Source organism: Leuciscus leuciscus (genome assembly GCF_965113295.1).
Source record: "Leuciscus leuciscus genome assembly, chromosome: 18".
Classification (NCBI taxonomy): domain Eukaryota; kingdom Metazoa; phylum Chordata; class Actinopteri; order Cypriniformes; family Leuciscidae; genus Leuciscus; species Leuciscus leuciscus.
In genome coordinates, this window is record NC_138742.1 from 22,477,312 (window position 1) to 22,496,199 (window position 18,888).

General features: G+C 36.3%; 1 protein-coding gene across 2 annotated transcripts in view; it reads right to left on the reverse strand.

Annotated features, from left to right (window-relative positions):
* Positions 1-874: 874 nt before the first annotated feature.
* The window catches only part of plxnb1a (plexin b1a), a 77,427-nt gene continuing 59,413 nt past the window's right edge, over positions 875-18,888 (reverse strand). The window contains exons 14-38 of one of the 2 annotated variants that reach the window (XM_082144970.1): positions 18,551-18,644; positions 17,177-17,343; positions 15,604-15,755; positions 15,321-15,426; positions 13,973-14,109; positions 13,431-13,610; positions 12,150-12,339; positions 11,794-12,036; positions 11,511-11,687; positions 11,281-11,429; positions 10,296-10,396; positions 9,989-10,206; positions 9,691-9,869; positions 9,486-9,552; positions 7,802-7,948; positions 7,445-7,610; positions 7,146-7,249; positions 6,950-7,034; positions 5,745-5,917; positions 5,495-5,655; positions 5,249-5,396; positions 5,084-5,148; positions 4,915-4,990; positions 3,928-4,002; positions 875-3,139 (exon numbers count right to left, since the gene is read on the reverse strand). In XM_082144970.1, coding sequence (XP_082001096.1) covers positions 3,035-3,139; positions 3,928-4,002; positions 4,915-4,990; positions 5,084-5,148; positions 5,249-5,396; positions 5,495-5,655; positions 5,745-5,917; positions 6,950-7,034; positions 7,146-7,249; positions 7,445-7,610; positions 7,802-7,948; positions 9,486-9,552; positions 9,691-9,869; positions 9,989-10,206; positions 10,296-10,396; positions 11,281-11,429; positions 11,511-11,687; positions 11,794-12,036; positions 12,150-12,339; positions 13,431-13,610; positions 13,973-14,109; positions 15,321-15,426; positions 15,604-15,755; positions 17,177-17,343; positions 18,551-18,644 — 3,465 coding nt within the window. In that variant the 3' untranslated portion in view covers positions 875-3,034. Of the gene's footprint in view, positions 3,140-3,927; positions 4,003-4,914; positions 4,991-5,083; positions 5,149-5,248; positions 5,397-5,494; positions 5,656-5,744; positions 5,918-6,949; positions 7,035-7,145; positions 7,250-7,444; positions 7,611-7,801; positions 7,949-9,485; positions 9,553-9,690; positions 9,870-9,988; positions 10,207-10,295; positions 10,397-11,280; positions 11,430-11,510; positions 11,688-11,793; positions 12,037-12,134; positions 12,340-13,430; positions 13,611-13,972; positions 14,110-15,320; positions 15,427-15,603; positions 15,756-17,176; positions 17,344-18,550; positions 18,645-18,888 lie in introns of both variants that reach the window. The other variant, XM_082144969.1, reaches the window with a different exon arrangement.

Sequence of the window (18,888 nt, forward strand, 5' to 3'; positions counted from 1 at the left end):
TATACGTGATTTTATCATAGGCTGCAGGGTATATTGTACATGGGGTATATTTTATCATGTATACCAAAATTTCTATAAATGATTTACATGATTAAAACTTTTTATAACGATATATATATATGCATTGCATGTAAGCACTCTGTTATTAGATCTCATTGATTTACATTTCCAGATATCAACTATTTTTGTTCAATTTGGGCTGAATAGAAATTGTTTGAATGTTTTTTCCCTCCTCGAGTGTGAGCTCACTGACATATATGAGCCATAAAAGTTTGAAAACATTGTGTAAAGGTTCAATAGGATTTTTTCCTGACCACTATGTCAGGCTTTTCCAGGTTAACAACACGATTAAAACAATTTGTCAATAAATGGATGGATTATAATCCATTATGAGTATGAGTAATCATTTAGATTACAGCTATTCACTTTCACACAGGCAGCAGAAATCTTGATGTTTGTCACCTATTGACACTCTCGAGGTCTTTTCTCTGACAGATTGAAGATAGTGTACGAGGATAAATATACACAGTCTCTCTGTTGCGGTCCTGCAGAGGCTGGTTTTAGAACAGACAGATGCACATTTCCTGGCTGACAGCAGCACACATAGAAAGCCCTTATAAGGTAAACCTCCTTTACTGTCTGTACTAAAGGATGTGATGCCGAAATCGGTTTTCCAGCAGTCTAAGAATTTCATTCAAGCATTTCTTATTTATAATTACTGAATGGTACCATTTTTGAATCAGTTAAAAATTGTAATTCATATCCTTAAAGATATCAACAGGGTTTATAACTAGAATGACATCTAGTACAAATCTATCTTAAAATGTAACTTTCTGAACAGTTGGTTACAGAACAACTGACAACTTCTGAAACATTTTATGAGTTATAGCAACATTTTATTTACAATACAAATGCACAGGTAAAAGAACATCAGATGGTAGAAAGAATTTACAGTCGCTTCAAACAGGCCAACGCATCCTGTGCAAGACTCACAAGATAATCTATAGTGTATCACAGCCACACATACGTATAAAACACCAAGCACAACAGTGAACTACAGCAAAAATAAGACCAGTATATCTGCATGAATGCTTATTAAGAGATCTGAACAAACACAATTTTTTGACAATTGCAGTAGATCGCTGTAGATTACAAGATATAAAAAAAAAAGTAAATTTTTAATTTGGGGGTGGATCATAATCACCAAACTTGGTCTGTACATCAATCGAAACACAAAATAAATAAATAAATACATTAAAATCAATAAGAAAGTAAAACGTGCGAGCAATGCACTGTACGACAGTTATCGCAGCAGCTGAATTTAGTTCACCTTAAAATGTGCATTCAGTGTTCAGAAAACGTAAAGTAAAAAAAGCTAATTAATGTTAGTCATGATCTGATCGACAAAACAAATCAAGCATTGAGAGTGAGACACCAGTTGGGAAATTAATTTGTAACAAAAGCGATAAAAATAAACTGAAAATTATGGAAGATCATTTAACACGGAATAAAAAAACAAAGGGAATTGCGACTTTTTATCTCGCAATTCTGACTTTTTTTTCTCTCAGAATTGTAATATAAAATAGCAATTGGAGTTATAAAGGCAGAATTGTGAGATATAAACTTGAAATTGCGAGAGAAAAAAAATCTGAATTGCAAGTTTATATCACACATTCTAACATTATCTCCGATATGTCTCAATTTTGACTTTTTTTTCTCAGAATTGTGACTATTTCACAGAATTGCGAGTTTATATCTCACAATTGCGAGTTTATATCTCACAATTGCGAGTCTATTTCTCAGGATTGCACCTTTATTTCTCACAATTCGGACTTTATATCTTGAAATTGTACGTTTATGTCACAATTCGAGCTTTTTTTCCCCTCAAAGTTTTAGATAAACTCCCAATTGCAAGTTATAAAGTCCGAATTGTGGGATATTAAGTCGCAATTCTGAGAAATAAAGTCCCAATTAGGCCTACCTTTTTTCATTTTTAAACCATGACAGAAACAAGCTTCCATAAAATAGTTGTTCAAAAGTATGGTCATAATTGCACAAAAAAAGCATAAATTAAATACTTCTGTAGTAACTATCTCGGCCAAGTGTGCAGGGATGTACCGCAGCGCAGATATACACAATTGGGACAGGCACGCAATTTTTTCTTTTTTTACTGAAAGCCAACCTAAAACATCGAAAAGCACACATCAACACTGAAGAAACAAACCTTAATGATTATGAACAAATGTACAACTGAGCATTGTGAACGTTACATGAAACCTCTTTACCTAAATCAAGAGTGTTAATCGGGTTAACCTTCCATTTACACAAACATAATCGACAATAAAATGCACACGCGACATGCATGTGCCAACCTAAAATCTCTGAATTCACGTGAGTATCCATGCATGTTAATGTATATAATACTGTAGGAAAACATCTCAAATGGCCCTGTTAGGGTGAGGTCCCTTAAACCAGTGTTTTTCATAAAAAAATAAAAATAATTCGGAACAAATAAAAGGTAGGCTATATGGGAGTACTTGGCAAAAAAAATAAAAAATAAAAATTGTATTGTCCTTAGAAGCCATGCTTCGTTTTGTTTTTTTCCTTTCAGCTCTTATTAAGACACATTAAGCACATCACACCAAATGCACGAGATAGCAGTTTCTCAAACTCGCCAAACAGTAAGTCGGTCTACGTAAGACTTCTTCTTTTTTAAATACAGGCAAGGCGGCGCTGAAAACAGTAGTTTCACAGGCACTGGAGCATGTTGGCGAGTGACGGCTGTGCGGATGAAACAAAGACTCAGACCAGTAACAGTGTGCGTGTGTAACTCTCGAGGAGAGGTTCACGCTTCTGAATCTGGGAATGCTGTCTTTAAACATGACGATCCATCTCAAATATCCTCTGTTCTCCTTAGTGCTCTGGAGTCTTCAGAAAGTAAGAGTTCATGCCTTTTGGCAAGGTCTCTGGTCTCTCTCTATCATTGGCTTTGTCTCTTTTACAGTCTTTTCAAGTGTCTGTCCGAGGTTACAGGTCAAAGGTCAGTGACTTTATTCTCCACAGCTGCAGCGATCTGTTGGAGCCTGTATCCCAGCTGCATCTTTTGAGCTGTGGAGTCCTCCTCTAAAGCTGTGATGATCTGAAGAGACAAAAAGATTATTTCAGACATGAAGAGGATGGCCTATCTTTTTATTTTCTGATGTCTGAATCATCAAGCTAGCTCTAAGTTGGCTGTGTAGTTTCAGATAATGTAAAAAGGGTAATATTATACAATTTACACTGTTGTTTTCCCACCAAGGTCCATTTCTAATTAAGCTTAATGTTGAGATCCTTTCATAAGGATCTGCAGAGCGGTAGGTGCTACACTGATTTCTGTTTAATAATCAAACAATCATACTTAATCTAAAATAGTTTTTATATAAAATAAAATGTATATCTAATTCTCACTATTAACTAGTGGCTGTTTATTAGTACTAATAAAGCACATATTAATGCCTTATTCTGCATGACCAAATTCTACTTCCCTTAATCCTACCCAATACCTAAACTTAACAACTACCTTACTAACTATTAATAAGCAGTAATTACGAGTTTATTGAGGGAAAAGTCATTGTTAATAGTTTGTTAGTGAGAATTGGGTCCTAATCTAAAGTGTGACTATATATATATATATATATATATATATATATATATATATATATAGTATGTATATGTATATATGTATGCATGTATGTATATGTATACATGCATGCATGTATGTGTATGTGTATGTGTATGTATATATATATATATATAGTAAGAGAGAGAGAGAGAGAGAGAGAGAGAGAGAGAGAGAGAGAGAGAGAGAGAGAGAGAGAGAGAGAGAGAGAGAGAGAGAGAAGAGAGAGAGAGAGAGAGAGAGAGAGGGGAATAGACTAAAAATCTCACCTGATCATAGTATTTGTTGATATACTTGTACAATTCATGCAATGCCACTAGATGATTGACTTCATTAGAGTAGTTCTGCAAGGCAAGCATAGCAGATGATCATCGATTATTCCTGACAAGATTTTACATTTTACATGTATTCTTTTCTATGTTTATCAAATTTAATTTGAACTATGCATTCAGCAGATATCAATACACTAGTTAAAAAAGTGGTTTTTTTTAAGAATTCAAAATGGCAGAAAATGTTTACACAGAAATAAAATGTGTCTGACTTAAAGGTATAGCGGAGGATGTTTTACTTCCTGGTGGGTAACCTATACTATTGGTCCTCCTAATTGTCAATCATTCTGGTGAATCAATCAAACTTTTCAAAAAGTGGAGAGGGCGGGTCTTATCTAAAATTTGGAAAGATCCTCCGCTATACCTTTAAGGATTCATACGTAAACTTAATCATAGCTTTTTTACATTTTAAACATTCTTTAGTGTCCATTGTAGTCCTGAGTTTTCTTCCATGAACGTACACGTCACAATAAACTTCATTTAAATAATTCCCGCCCAAGGCATACGCAAAATAAACAGGGCGAGGCCTGGATGCCTTAAGATAGTAGTGTGTTGAAACTCGCTGTTATGGTAAGGGGAATGACATTTTCTAAACACGCTTGAAGCGGTTAACCAATCACAACACACTGATCCAGCTGACCAATCAGAGCACATTGTGTTTTGCAGAATGAGGAACTTCATAGAGACAGGAACTAAACAGAGCGTTACTGACAGACTGGGAAGAGAGGTGCTGCAACATGTCAAATATGTGAAAAAGAATGTCTTTTTTGACCATTCAAGCATTAAAACTTATTCTAATAGAGCCCAAAAACAAAATAGGTCCCCTTTAAAACATTCCCAGCTTTATAGAGGATCACAACACTCACAAAAAAAAAGCAAATATGGTAACCTGAGTATCACAGCGGAGGTAAAAATCCCACAACTTACCCTAGAGAGTTCAGCAAGAGAAGAGTTCATCTCCTGATCACTGACAGGGATGGTCTGTCTTATATCTGAATAATATCTAATGAAATACAATCATCAAAGTAGTGTAAGTACTTTTATGCAAAATAATGTCATTATCCATGAATTAAGCATTAAATTGCATTAAACTCACCTCTCCACCATTTGTTTGTATCGTGGGATGTCTCGAGCGTACAGGAGCTTGTTTATTGGGGAATCCTGTATGTACAAGACATAGAACCAAACTCATTAGCAGCTGGTCTTTCTATCTGGCGTCTTCTTCCCACAATCCATCTTGTCCAGCTTCATTCACACTTACCCTGCCCAGTTTGTGATCGGCTATAGTGCAGGAGTCCATGAAGGTCTGAGCGATGACTGACAGCACTGCGTCTACATTGTCAGAGGCCTGAACATCGAAGATGAACTGAGGGTTCTTCAGGATATTGATCCAGAATCTTAGCGGCAAGCTACAGAAAGCCAAAATACAAGATGTGACCAAATTACAAATAATTCTTTGCTCATCCTAAAAATATATTATTTTTTTAATATTTTTTTTTTTACCAACCTGTTTGTTTTCCATATGTGGATTGTCTCTGGGTCTGTAATGTTGTGCTGTGTGGCCTGATCATCCAGCAGATCGAAGAAATATTTCACGGCCATGGGAACCGGCTGACTGGTGCTCAGAATCACAGTGAACAGATCGTCTACAAACTTCTGCAGCGTCCCCTAAAACACACAGTAAACACATGTGATGCAGTGCTGTGTCTGCCCCTATCGCCAGTGGAGTGTGACTGTGTGGCGTGTGTGTGCGGTACCTTCACAGACAGCAGGCGTGTGAGGTAGATCTCCGGGATCGCCTTGGCTCTCTCACGCTCTTTGTCTCTCAGACTGCCCCGTCTGTGCTTGGGTAGCTCTGCCTCTTCGTTTGCCTTCACCAGATGCCACTGCTTCACTCCTCCTTCGTCTCCATCATCCAACATCGGGGTCTCTGGGAGAGGAAAGAAAGCATGTGAGAACATCTGTATTATTTTCTGCAATGTTTTTGAAAAGTCTCTAATGCTCACTAACGCTGTATTTATTTGATCAAAAATAGAGTAGAAACTGTAATATTGTGCAATATTATTACAATTATTTTCTATTTTAATATATTTTTAAATGGAATTATTTTAGCAGGCATTACTTCAGAAATCATTATAATGTGCTGATTTGCTGCTTAAGAAACATTTCTTATTATTATCAATGTTGAAACAGTTGACCTGCTTCATATTTTTGCAGAAACCGTAATCTGATTTCTTTTTTTCAGGATTTGATGAATAGAAAGCTAGAAAGAACAGCATGTTACATTGTGAAATCATAGATGTCTTACTGTTATATTTTGGTCAATTTAGCATCCTACAAACATTACTCTTCTCACTGACCCCAAACTTTTTAATAATAACTGTAATTTCTGCTATTGGATAATCCAATTAATTAAATATTTTACAAATAAATAACTATTTAACACTTGAGTTAAAAATGTGTAAAACTTCTGTTGTAAAATAGACAGTATATGCAAACCTGCACATCAACTGAATTCTATATTAAAGCTAGGGTAGGCACTGTTTTTCATAAACATTTTTTGTTATACTAGTTGAAAGTCTCTTCACGTCCTAATATCAATCAATAATTAAAATGGTCTAAATATATATATATTTCTTTACATATATCTTCTGTGGAAGTCTCTGGACCAAAAACTTTTCATCCAATCATTGCATTCGGTCCGAATGTAATGATAGGATGTCCTACCTGCCTATCAACCTATGTATTTGCATATCTTCGACTCAAAACTCTGCACTGGCTGTGTGCATGTTCATGTGTTTTGGAGGAGGCGTGGCTTTGGAACGTCTTATCCCATTTTCTTCTTTCAAAGCTCGCTTGCTATTTGCTATCCTCTACGAAACTTGTGGTAAATTGTGTTGTTGTTCGGAAGTCGTGAAAAAAAACTAAACTCCACGTTGTGCTGAAAAACAATGAAACTCACTCTCCCCTGGTATGTAGTCTTGGCTGTCATGGTGGATTTGCTTGGATTGTCGTGACACCAGTGTTACTGTGGCACCATCTGGGACCTGTACAAAACACTTACAAATCAACAATGGCTCACACACACAAAAAAAATCAGCATGTGAGATTTCACTCCACAAATTGAAGTCTTTAGATTGAGGAAGAACTTGAGAGACCTTGTAGTGCTGTAAAGTGTTGAGGCGTTTCCAGGACCCCTGAACCACTGACGTCAAGTCCTGATCTGACAGGATCAGATGACCAGCCGTTCCAGCCCTCCACTCTATAAAACACAGGATTTTATTATATGATTTAAATATTAAATACATATTCATTATTAAATGAATATTTTAATACAAATAGTTTAATTTAATTGTATTATTTTAGTAAATTTAAGTATTTTAAGTAATAAATATAGTAATTTCTTGTAATGATTAGCTTGGTTTTAAAACATTATATCAGTTTAATACACTCTTACCCAGATGCACAGAGTCTGCGGAGGGTCTTTGGGTGTATGACATGCCTTTACAAGTCTGCTCCACAATCTTCTCCTTCACTTGTGTGATGGTGTCACAATCCAGCACTTTGGTGGGGACCGTCTGAGACTCACCAGCACCTCCGTTGGTCACCAGGACATTCAGAGTCTATGGAACAACATGGAAAGATGTTTTACTGCTCATGAAAAAGGTCCTTAATCTCTTTTAGGATTCTGTACATCATATGTGAATGTATACCATTGAGCAAAAACATGAATAATACATGAATAAAAGTCTAGATAATGCATGACACTTTCATATAAAGTTGATTTCTGTCTCAAACTCTGTGTGTGTCTCACCAGAGTGCGGTACTCCACGTCTTCCCGCAGCAGTCGGTTGTCGTTGAGTGTGTATTTGGCTTTGCCTGAAACCGCGTCCACTGGGCCTTTATCCACCTGGTGCTTTATTGCTCTGAACAGCATGTAGAACGCCTCGCCTGCTGTATCCTGCCATAGGACAAAGAAACATGGATGCTTACTAAATGCATTAATACATGGATGTGAAACATGAAATATTCATTTTTTGTTATTTTATCTTGCTTACCCTGTAAAACCTGACATATTAAATAATAGTCATTTTATTTGAAATAGCAGTTGATTGAACCTGAAGACAAAATCTAAAAATTCAAATTGTTTGCATGTGTTTTTGAATGTCATATTAGGCTTTTATGGCTCATATAGTATGCAATAGTGAAAATATGGAGCTCATACTAAAAAAAGGGGGTAAATCAATGCATATAAATATCAGTTGTCATTCTATTTCTCCCATTAATATGTCTTAGTAAGATTATATTTAAGTGCTTAGTTTTGTAATCAAAGCTCTGGATTAACACTTTATTTTAAGGTGACGTAGTAACATTGTACTTACTCAAATAAGAACTGAGGGTTACACTTTATTTTAAGGTGTCATTGTTACAGTTTAATTATATATTTAAGTACTGAGTAATATTACCGGTAAGTAACTACATGTACTTACTATAGGGTTAGGGTTGGATTAGGATTTGGTTGAGGGTTAGTTGCATGTAATTATATATAATTTACTGTTATTACTATGGTAAGTACATGTAACATATGTAACAAGGACAATGTAAAATAAAGTGTTACCGAACTGAGTAATATTAATTAACTACATGTACTTACTATGGAGTTACGGTTAGCGTTTGATTTAGGTTAGTTCCTTGTAATTATACATAATTTACTGTTATTATTATTATAGTAAGTACATGTAGTAACGTGTAACTACGTCACCTTAAAATAAAGTGTTACCAAGCTCTGTAAAATAAAGGTTCCTCAAAAGCTTGATGTATCATATTTGATACTCACATTTTAACATGATGTTTCTTAAAAATAATGCATGGATGATCAAGTAAATCTTAGTACCTAACATAAAAGTTATTTCTACATTTACTTTATGAAAATCAGCAAAGATTTTACAACAAAAAGATGGATTTTTTTAAAATTATACTAAAAGGCATTTTACTGAAACAGTAGAAACTATCAATCCGATACAACAGAAATGAGAAATTTGCATATCAAATATGATACAATAGGCTTTATAGGGTTAAAGATGACCCAGAATTACCCAGTCTGTAACAACAGTTAAAAAAAACATTTATATTGTTCATTTATTTTATTATTATTCTATTCAAGTTACTTTTTCTATGCACACGTTACATTTTTTTTGATTTACATTTTTTATATTTACACCTTTATTACTATAGGACGGTAAGCAGACAGGAAGCGAAGTGGGAGAGAAAGGGGGGATGGGATTGTGAAAGGTCCGCGAGCCGGGACTTCAACTCGGGTCGCACGAAGTGAAACCGTGCTATATGTCGGCGCGCTGCCCACGAGGCTATCGGCACCGACACATATTTAATTACAATCACTGGCACGTCGTCTTCTACTTTATCTACTCTCTTCCAGCTCTTTGTATTTCTTACTTACTCTTATGAGCCAAACCCAAAGCAAACCAAGCATCACTCACCCTGAGGAAGGTGTAAAGGCAAATGGACATCCAGTTTGTCAACAGCTTCTCCACCACAGACTCAGTCCTACAACAGATGAGAGATTTCCACTGAGAATCAAAGGTGCCATAATCATCCATTTAAAAGATATACATCCTGTTCATGTGATTTAACATTCTGTGATCACAATAGGGACTCAATGATAATGTCCTCATCACTACTGACCTGCGCAGCATGAGTTTGGGGTTTTTAGTGGTGTACTGCTCCACCAGGTGACTAAGCAGAGTTTTTAGGATGTCTGTGAAATACTCCAGCTTGCCGTGCAGCGCCACCGTGAGGAGGGACGCCACATACGCCCTGTCCCTCGGAGAGAAGGTTCGCTGGGCTTCCAGAGTGTGAATGAACTGTGGGGAAATGTAATGTGACATCCATGAGATGAGGACACAGCCAACCTTAATGGTCCATATAATCTAGCTGGGTTGTTTGAATAACCCACTCTCTCACAGGTTTAAGGAAAGCTTACCTTGGTGAGGAACAGTTTGCTGTTGAGCAGGTTAGAGAGCTGAACCAGGCCCTGCTCCACTGTGGCCCGGCGACAGGCGGGTACGTCAAGATCCCGCCTCAGTGGAGAATCGCGGTGACCCGGGAAGAAAATCCTCTCCGAGTATTTACGATAATCCAGGAATGGAATCCCAGAGCCCATGAGATCACTGGACACATCCATCATCTCAGTCATCAGATCTGCACATAACACACACACACACAGTTTATGATTAAAAGGGAGTTCAAGCATGCAGGCAAAGTCTGATGTTTGTGTGGGAGCGTCTAACCTGTGAATTCCTTTTTACATCGGTCTCGGACACTCGTCTCCAAATTCTCCAGTTGGATCTGGACTTTTTTATAGTCTCTTAGTGCTTGCTTGCTTTTCCTCCTGTTAAACACACACAGACACATACTAAGTACAAACATAAAAAAACACCATACAATAATGCTGGATCATCAGTAAACAAAGTTCATGCAGCTAGAACATAATTATATAAAATATATAATTATATAAATTATTATTAATTCATTATATTCCAATTATATTTATTAATTATATTACGTATATTACCTAGTTGATTTTTAACTAAAATGATATACATATATTCTTTATTGTAAAGATAGAAATCTAGGAAGGTACTATATATATATATATATATATATATATATATATATATATATATATATATATATATATAGGTTTTTATAGAATAGAATAGAATATAATAGAATAGAATATAATATAATATAATATAATATAATATAATATAATAGAATATAATAGAATATAATAGAATATAATAGAATATAATAGAATATAATAGAATAGAATATATCACTAGCTTTCACTTTTTGATCTCACTGCAGAGTAGAGGCCAAAATTGATGAACAATAAGTTTGGTTAAGGTATTTATCTGACAAAATATTTAGGCAAAAAAGGCAAACTACAGCAACAGATGCAAAAAAAAAAAAAAAAAAAAAGCATAGAAAAACAAAACGCTCACATTAATATTTAATCGGTTCTCTGATTTTTGCATATGTTCATAATTTCTTTGTATGACAGCCTGGTCAAAAATTATGTCAGCACAACTTCATTGCATTATCACAAATAAAACAATTGACTCCAAGCACAACTACGCAATGTGCTAACAAAATCTTTAAGACATTTATGTACAATATTTGAACAAAGGGTGAAGATGTCACTTTTCCTAGTCCGGGCATCACGTTTTGGTCACTACTTTATGTCTAACATTAGTAAGTGTTGCATGATACCTGTATATGAGCACGATGACCAGCACGATAAGAGCCACGATGGAAGCTCCCACCCCGACTCCCACCTGGGCCTCTAGAGGGAAGGCAGTGGGGCTCTGAGAATCATACTGCACCCGTCCCAGAGAAAAGTTCAGATTCCCCATCCTCACCTACACAAACACAGATTTGAATACTGTATCACTAGGGAAAAACCACAAAACCCAAACCGATTCAGATGTAAGCTGACGTACGGTGAACTCTGGAAGCGTTTCGGCGGCCTCTCGTTTCTTGGACGCTGCCACTGTCGGCTGCTGTGTCGGGGGCTCACAGTACAGGTGGTTTCTGGTTAAAGTCTTCACAGCACATTCTCCATCACCAATCAGAGCGGCCACCTCCTCCTTAGACATAGCCAGGTCCAGATTCTCCCCCTAGAATCCAAATTCAGACAAAGCGCTTGGCATTTGTGTGCACTCCATGGGCCATTCAAGTGTGTAAATAACAATAACATTCACACACAGATGAGAAGAGGCTGACCTCCACAGAGATGATGCTGCCGGGTTTGTGGCGGAAGGGTTTGCTGGGGTCGTGTTGATTGAGGGTGTGAAGGACCGGATTCGGCTCATAACTGAAGGGGATGCCGCTGACCGCCTCGAACTCAAAGTGGAGGTTATCCAGGAGGAAACGCACACTAACGGAAGCGTGCAGGGCCTCGGGTCCCACCTCCGGAGTGAGACACAGGATCAGAGTCGAGCTGTTCACTGTGCACCGCTCCTCCACCTGATCAGAACAGGACATGAAGAAACAAGACTGTATTTTAATAACTGACCGGTGAATGCTGGTCGGTTTGTTGATAGAAGGCACAAGCGCAGACTCACTTGTGTGAACTCTACCTGTTTGACGACACAGAGGCTATCTTCAGGACAGTTCGGCTCTGGGACGATTCGACGCTCCCTTCTGAGAGGATCCGCACTCCTCTTCCTCTTCCTCTTCTTCTTCTCCAGAGGGGTCAGGGTCACAAGGATTTGGGGCTCCTGAACCACGTCCAGATGCTGGCCAGACACTCGAATGATACGGCCCCCGCTTACAAAAACACAGATGATTAATGAATTGGGTATCATGTATGCAGATTAATAATAATAATAATAATAATAATAGCAAAAAATTTTTTTTTTCAAAATCACTGATGGAAAAAATAACATTCACTTGTTAATTGGTGTGCATGTCTAAAATAACCATAATATCTACCTACAACCTTTCTGTAAATTACAATAAAGGGTTTTTAATATGAGAAATTATATTTTTCTTGAGCTTTTGAAATAAAAATAATTACTTTAATTTTGAGAACAGCCCAGTCCAAAAAGAAAATTTATAGTGACATTTGACAAATAAATAAATATATGATCACATTACAGCATACATTTACATAAGTGACATAAATAGGTCCTACTTACCAAGTCTTAATTTATTATTTAACTTTATATCATAAAAAAAAAAAATCTAAATGAAAAAAGCATAAGTATTTTAGAGTAGTAAATATATCACTCTTTAAATGGGAAGCTTTTGAGACGTTTTTATTTAAATCAAATAAAATATGCAAAGGCTCTCATACTGTCTTAAAAATAACATTTATTAGCATTTATGATTCCATGAAGAACCTTTAACATGCATGGAAACTTATAGTTGCATAAACGGTTCTTCATAGTGGAAAAAGGGTTCTTTGGAATATTAATATGTCCTTCATACTAAGAAAAACATGGTTCTTTTAAGAACTGTTCACTGAAAAGTTCTTTGAGGAACTAAAAATGGTTCTATGTCATTGTTGCGAAAACACCCTTCTGGAACCTTTATTTTTAAGAGTGTAGGACAAGCAGATTGGAAAATGGATGTAAAGTTAAATAAAATAAAACAATAACATTTTAAATAAAATCCTTAAAACAAGATATATTTACTTTATTGAATTGTAAAAGACTTTTTTCCTGAGAAAATGTTTTTCTCCATTGGCAAAATTGCATGTTATACTAAATTGAACTACATTTTCTTTAATTCATTAATGAAAAATAGACAATGTATTTTCTCAAAAATTAGCCTTAATAACTTTTGAAAATTTGATTAACAATGAAAAAAAAAATAAAAAAAAATAAGAAAGTTGTAAAAATATCAAAATTCCTTACCTGAGGAAGCTTTTGGAGGGAGCAGCATGGGTCACATTGGGGTCTGGAGTGTAATGATACATCTTATCCTGTAGATGGCGCTGAGCTCTACCAAACCGCACTATAACCTCACTCTCTCCGGTTCTGTTACTCCCTCCAGTCACACATTCAACATGTTCGTTGTTGTAGTGCTCGGGAGAACTGTTAGAACCACAGACTATATTAAAACTCTGATAAAAACTAATGTATTGTTACCAAGTTATAACAGGAATAAATCAGACACAAAAAAATCCTGTGAATTTTAGGGAGCATATTAGATTTATGAATTGATATATTTAGGACATAATAACTCATTGTTTGGGATCTACCACCAGACCACATCAAGTACCATCTTTAACAGAAGGATGATTAATTATATAAGACATAATCAGCTAACATGATATCAGTTGTGATGATATCAGATAGTGTGTGTGTGTGGTCGAGATGATATCATAATGAGATTTACTGATGACTTCTGTCCGATTGGACTGCTGTAGAGGACGATGCTCTACACAATCACTTACATGTGACATGGGACTCCACCAATCAGGATGCTGATCTCACTGGCACGGCCCGTCAGAAGGTTCTGTCCCGTGATAGTGAGTGATGTGCCGCCTGACATTGGGCCTTTCAGAGGAGACACTCCCAATAACACAGGGTCCTTGAGTTTAGGAAAACAGAACACGCACACGCGTCAGAAAACACTGCCTTATACATGTGGTGCTGTAACAAGGATCTCATCCTATTAAAGCACCTGAATAACACATATACGATATCATAAGTAGAGCACAATTCTGGATAAATTGAGAATCACGATAGAGGTTCAGACAAAATGTTAATTGCTGCAGTTTCTTAAAAAATATATAAAAAAAAATTATAAAAAAATTAATAATTAAAAGTTGGTTTTAATGAACGATTCAACGACTTCAGACTTCACTTGTTTCATTACTGGATGAATCAGTGTTTTTGAACAAATCTCTTGAATGAACGATTCAATGACAAATACATTTTTTAACTGTCTTGTCGCCACCTACTGGTGTAATAATGTAATGATCATTTCAAAAGTTGATTTACTTTTTTTTTTTTTGCTACCATAGACATCAGTGTTTATCTTAACTATAAACTTTTATCCCAGTACTTCTGATAACATGAATATTTGTAACAGAAATAAAACTGTTTGTAAAGCTTTTTTTCATTGTTGTTTCAAGCTGTTAAGATTTATATATTTTTATTAAAATATATTTAAAAAAAAAAATTTCTGTACTTCATTGGCAAATAGTTTTTTCCAAGTTTGAAGCATAAATCTCACAATATTTCCTTAATCCTTTCCCTTTAATTTTTTCCTTAAATTATTTTTATTTTTTTATTTTTTTTCAATTAAAGTCTTAATACCTTTTGCAATTTTGTAAAATACAACAAAAACTGTATAATTGTATAAGAATTGTTTTCAGATAATTTTGTCCCTCACTCCACTGGCAAAACGTTTTTTTTTTTTTTTTTTTTTATCCACTGTGAGACACCAATGTGTCCCTGAGCAAGACACTTAACCCCTAGTTGCTCCAGAGGCGTGCGACCTCTGACATATATAGCAATTGTAAGTCGCTTTGGATAAAAGCGTCAGCTAAATGAATAAATGTAAATGTAAATGTAATTCAACACTGAAAAATAAACATGAACATTATTCTCTTAAAAAAAAAAGGTTTTAAGGAGGACAAGACTAAACACAGTTAAAGAAAATCCGTTTTTTGCAATGTTTAAAAAACAGTCAAATACCTCCCTGCCTTTAATAAACACTGCATGAATTCCTTGCATATCATTCAGTCTTGCTAAACCACTGTTATCCCTTTAGTGGCATGATGGATTAATGGTTACCTGGTAACGGAAGCGCTGGGCAGACTGCCCGATTCCTCCGCCTTTAACCTGCACCGAGACATGCCCGCTCAGTTCCCTTGCGCTCGCTGTGGTCTCACAAACAATGCTAACAGGCACAAAAGAGACCTCCCATTAATCAGTGCAGTGGGTCAATACTCTTCATCACACTGTGGAACTCAATCGCCTGAAGCCATTAATACAATGTCATTAACGAGGGCTAGTAATATACAGCAAGCCCTCACACAAGACCAGAAACACTCAGATCCACTGCTGTTGGATTTACCTGGAGGACACCTCGTATCTGTCCGGGATGACGGTGCAGGGGACGCCTGCTACAGTCACAGACTGCTGGATGTCTTCAGCTCTCTGACCCAGATTAGAGCCAGACACCGTCAACACTGTGCCGCCCTCCACTGGACCAGAAAGAGGCTCAATCTGCCATAAAACACAAATGAGTAATCAATGTAATCAGTATGTAAATCAGTAATCTACCCAATGATAGAACAGGTGAAAATAAAATCCCATAAATTTGCATTGCATGAGGGAATCGACGTTTCTTATGTTCTGAAAGGGTGCATTTATTCGATCAGAAATACAGTAAAAACACTAATATTGTGAAATATTATAACGCTTTAAATGTTATATGAATGATACAGAAATATAATTCATATATTATAAATATAATACATAATTAGTAGCAAAAGATGGGTAATTTTGTCTCTAAATGTTTTTCATTATAAACTGCTTTAAATTCGAGAGATATACAGGGGGAGTGGCTTATGTCACTTTACTCGCAGCTGATTGGTCCAGTTTTGGTTTGCAATCTCTAACACAGGGTGTGTAGATTGTCGTTTCCCATTCAATTACTTAACCCGCTGCTTAACTACCATAGTATGATGCATCGTTGAAGAAATCAACTAGCTCGTCACGACTGTTTCCCGAAACCATATTGTCGCAAATTTGTAATTCAACCACGTTGGTTAAGGATGTCACACAGGTGGTGGAGTAATCATTTCTTCTAATTAATCGGTTTGAGATTGAATTAATGACAGATTTCTGCTATAAATTACAGGCACTGCATCTGAGGACTAAGTCAAATTTTTTCCAGATTGGGTTAGGTTTAGGGTTATCAACCCTAACCCTACGTACTAGAGCACGTACACACATGCACACTCTTTAAAACAGTGCTTTAAATCTCTTGAAAAACTAACAACCACAACACCCCCGCAACATTACTCACATTTTCTTCAGTAAGTAGCTTACGTCACTGCACGCAAATGTCATCTAGTTCACCATGTCAGGTGAAATATTTGCTGTGTCTCATTCGAAGGCTGCATCCTCCTCCAGAGGTCGCATACTTCATAAAGGATGTCTTATTTCATAACAGTAACCATTATTAAATTGACCGTTATTCTTAGTGAAGCATAACTTCTTGTAATTTCTAAATGACTTTGGAATGTAGTGGTCAGTTTACTGAAATGAAGCAACCTCAATGACGTATGCGGCCTACAAATGCGACCTCATTGTGAACTGATATGCCCTGATTTATAAATCCAGTAGACAAAACAATTATTGTACAAACACAGGTCAGCACGGGTCACTCCTTCAAGGATGATCATGTATATTTCAGATTCAAAATCTTACAATGCCGTTTAGCCTGGCAGTTTTATTTCAATTTCTTAAAGGGACAATTCATACAAAAATGAAAGAGTTAAAAAAATGGAGGGAAAAGAATACAGAATGAGTGTGAGTAAATGGTGACAGACTTTTCATTTTTGGGTGAACTATCACTTTAACTGACTAAGCACACTGTGAAGGGCTCACAGCGAGCAGAAGGAAAGCCGCATGTCCCTCACCGTGTGTATGTGAGGTGCAGGGCAGGTCTGCTGGACGCGGCCGGTGCAGGAGCTCTTGAAGACGCAGCTGGAGCGAGAGCCCTCGCACCACACGCACCCGTACTCGCGATCGGCCGTGTGACAGCGACTGCAGTCGGAGCGGCCCACGGAGCAGTTATACAGCCGTACTGCAAAGACAAAAAAACATGTGAAACAACAGCCACGTACACACTACAGTTAAACTGGGCTGTCAATTCATCTTTAAGTGCTTTATCCTATTCTGTACACACACACTTCAGTAATATTACTTCAGTCTATTTAAAAGAAGCATCCGATTAAGACATATTACAGAAATTGAATCAAATAAAAAAAATTGTCTTTAGTGTATTAATAAAAAACTAGATGAGTACAATTTAAAAACAAAATGTGATGTTAGCTTGACAAAGCCTTTTTTTGAAAGTTTAAATAACTTAAAAGCATATTGCTAACATGAATTAGCATGTTTCTAACATGATTTAACATGTTGCCAGCATAATTAACATGTTACTAGCATGATTTACCACACTGCTAACATGTTTTAACACACTGCTAGCATGTTTTATCATGTTATTAACATGAATTAACAGGTTGCTAGCATGATTTAACACGCTGCTAGCATGATTTTAACACTGATAACTTGAATTAGCACATTGCTAACTTGTTTTAGCATGTTGCTAGCATGAATTAACACGTCTTAGGATAGTTGTCAAGCTTTGCAAGTGACAGACAGTTTAAATACTCTAAACGTCTTATTTTACAAAAGTTATTCAGTCAAGAGCAAGGCTTTTTGTCAGTCAGCATGGCTTATTGCACATAATAACTCTTTTTTTAACATCAAGCACATCCTGCACTCTATTTTTTTCATTCATACATGTTATTTTCTCAAAAACTGAAACGTGCCCAAATATCTGCTTTATTATATATTATTTATGAATGTCAGACGCAAGTGCTTTTCTTCTGAAGGACATATGCAATTTATTAATAGGAGTACTTTATTTTATTACAATAAGTACATTAATATGTATGATATACCTATTTAATTACATAAATGTATTGTTTTGTTTTTATGCATTGATGCAGAATACCATCGGCATCGTGCTGCATCATAAAAACTATTATATTCCACAGCTCTAGCGGATACCAAACACATGAGATGCCAGGACATTGCTATGGTTACTACTAGTTTCGGGAGATAGTCAGGTTCTATACACACACAGAACAATAATTTAGGGGACTCACTTCTGTATTTAAATGCAGTTGTCACTCCTGAAACGTAACATTGTGTACATGGCCAAACAGAAAACAGCACATTCAAAACAGCTAAGAGCCGGCCTACACAAACAATGGATAACGTACCATGAAGGTCTGCTGGGTAATCCATGTGGAAGGAGTCCCTCCTCCTGACTGAGATCATGCTGCTGTATTCCTCCACGACAGCAGAGTAGGAGTACTTTGAAACCAAGAAACAATCACAATCATTTGAAATACCATAACAAAGCTTTACACAGGCATGTAACAGTTATTGCTAGCAGTTATTGCTATTGCTACTAGCATTATTTAACACATTGCTAGCCTGATCTAACATGTTAGCATGTTTTAACGTGTTGCAAGCATGATTAGCATGTTGCTAGCATGTTTTAACACACTGCTAACATGTTTTACCATGTTGCTAGCATGATTTAGCATATTGATAG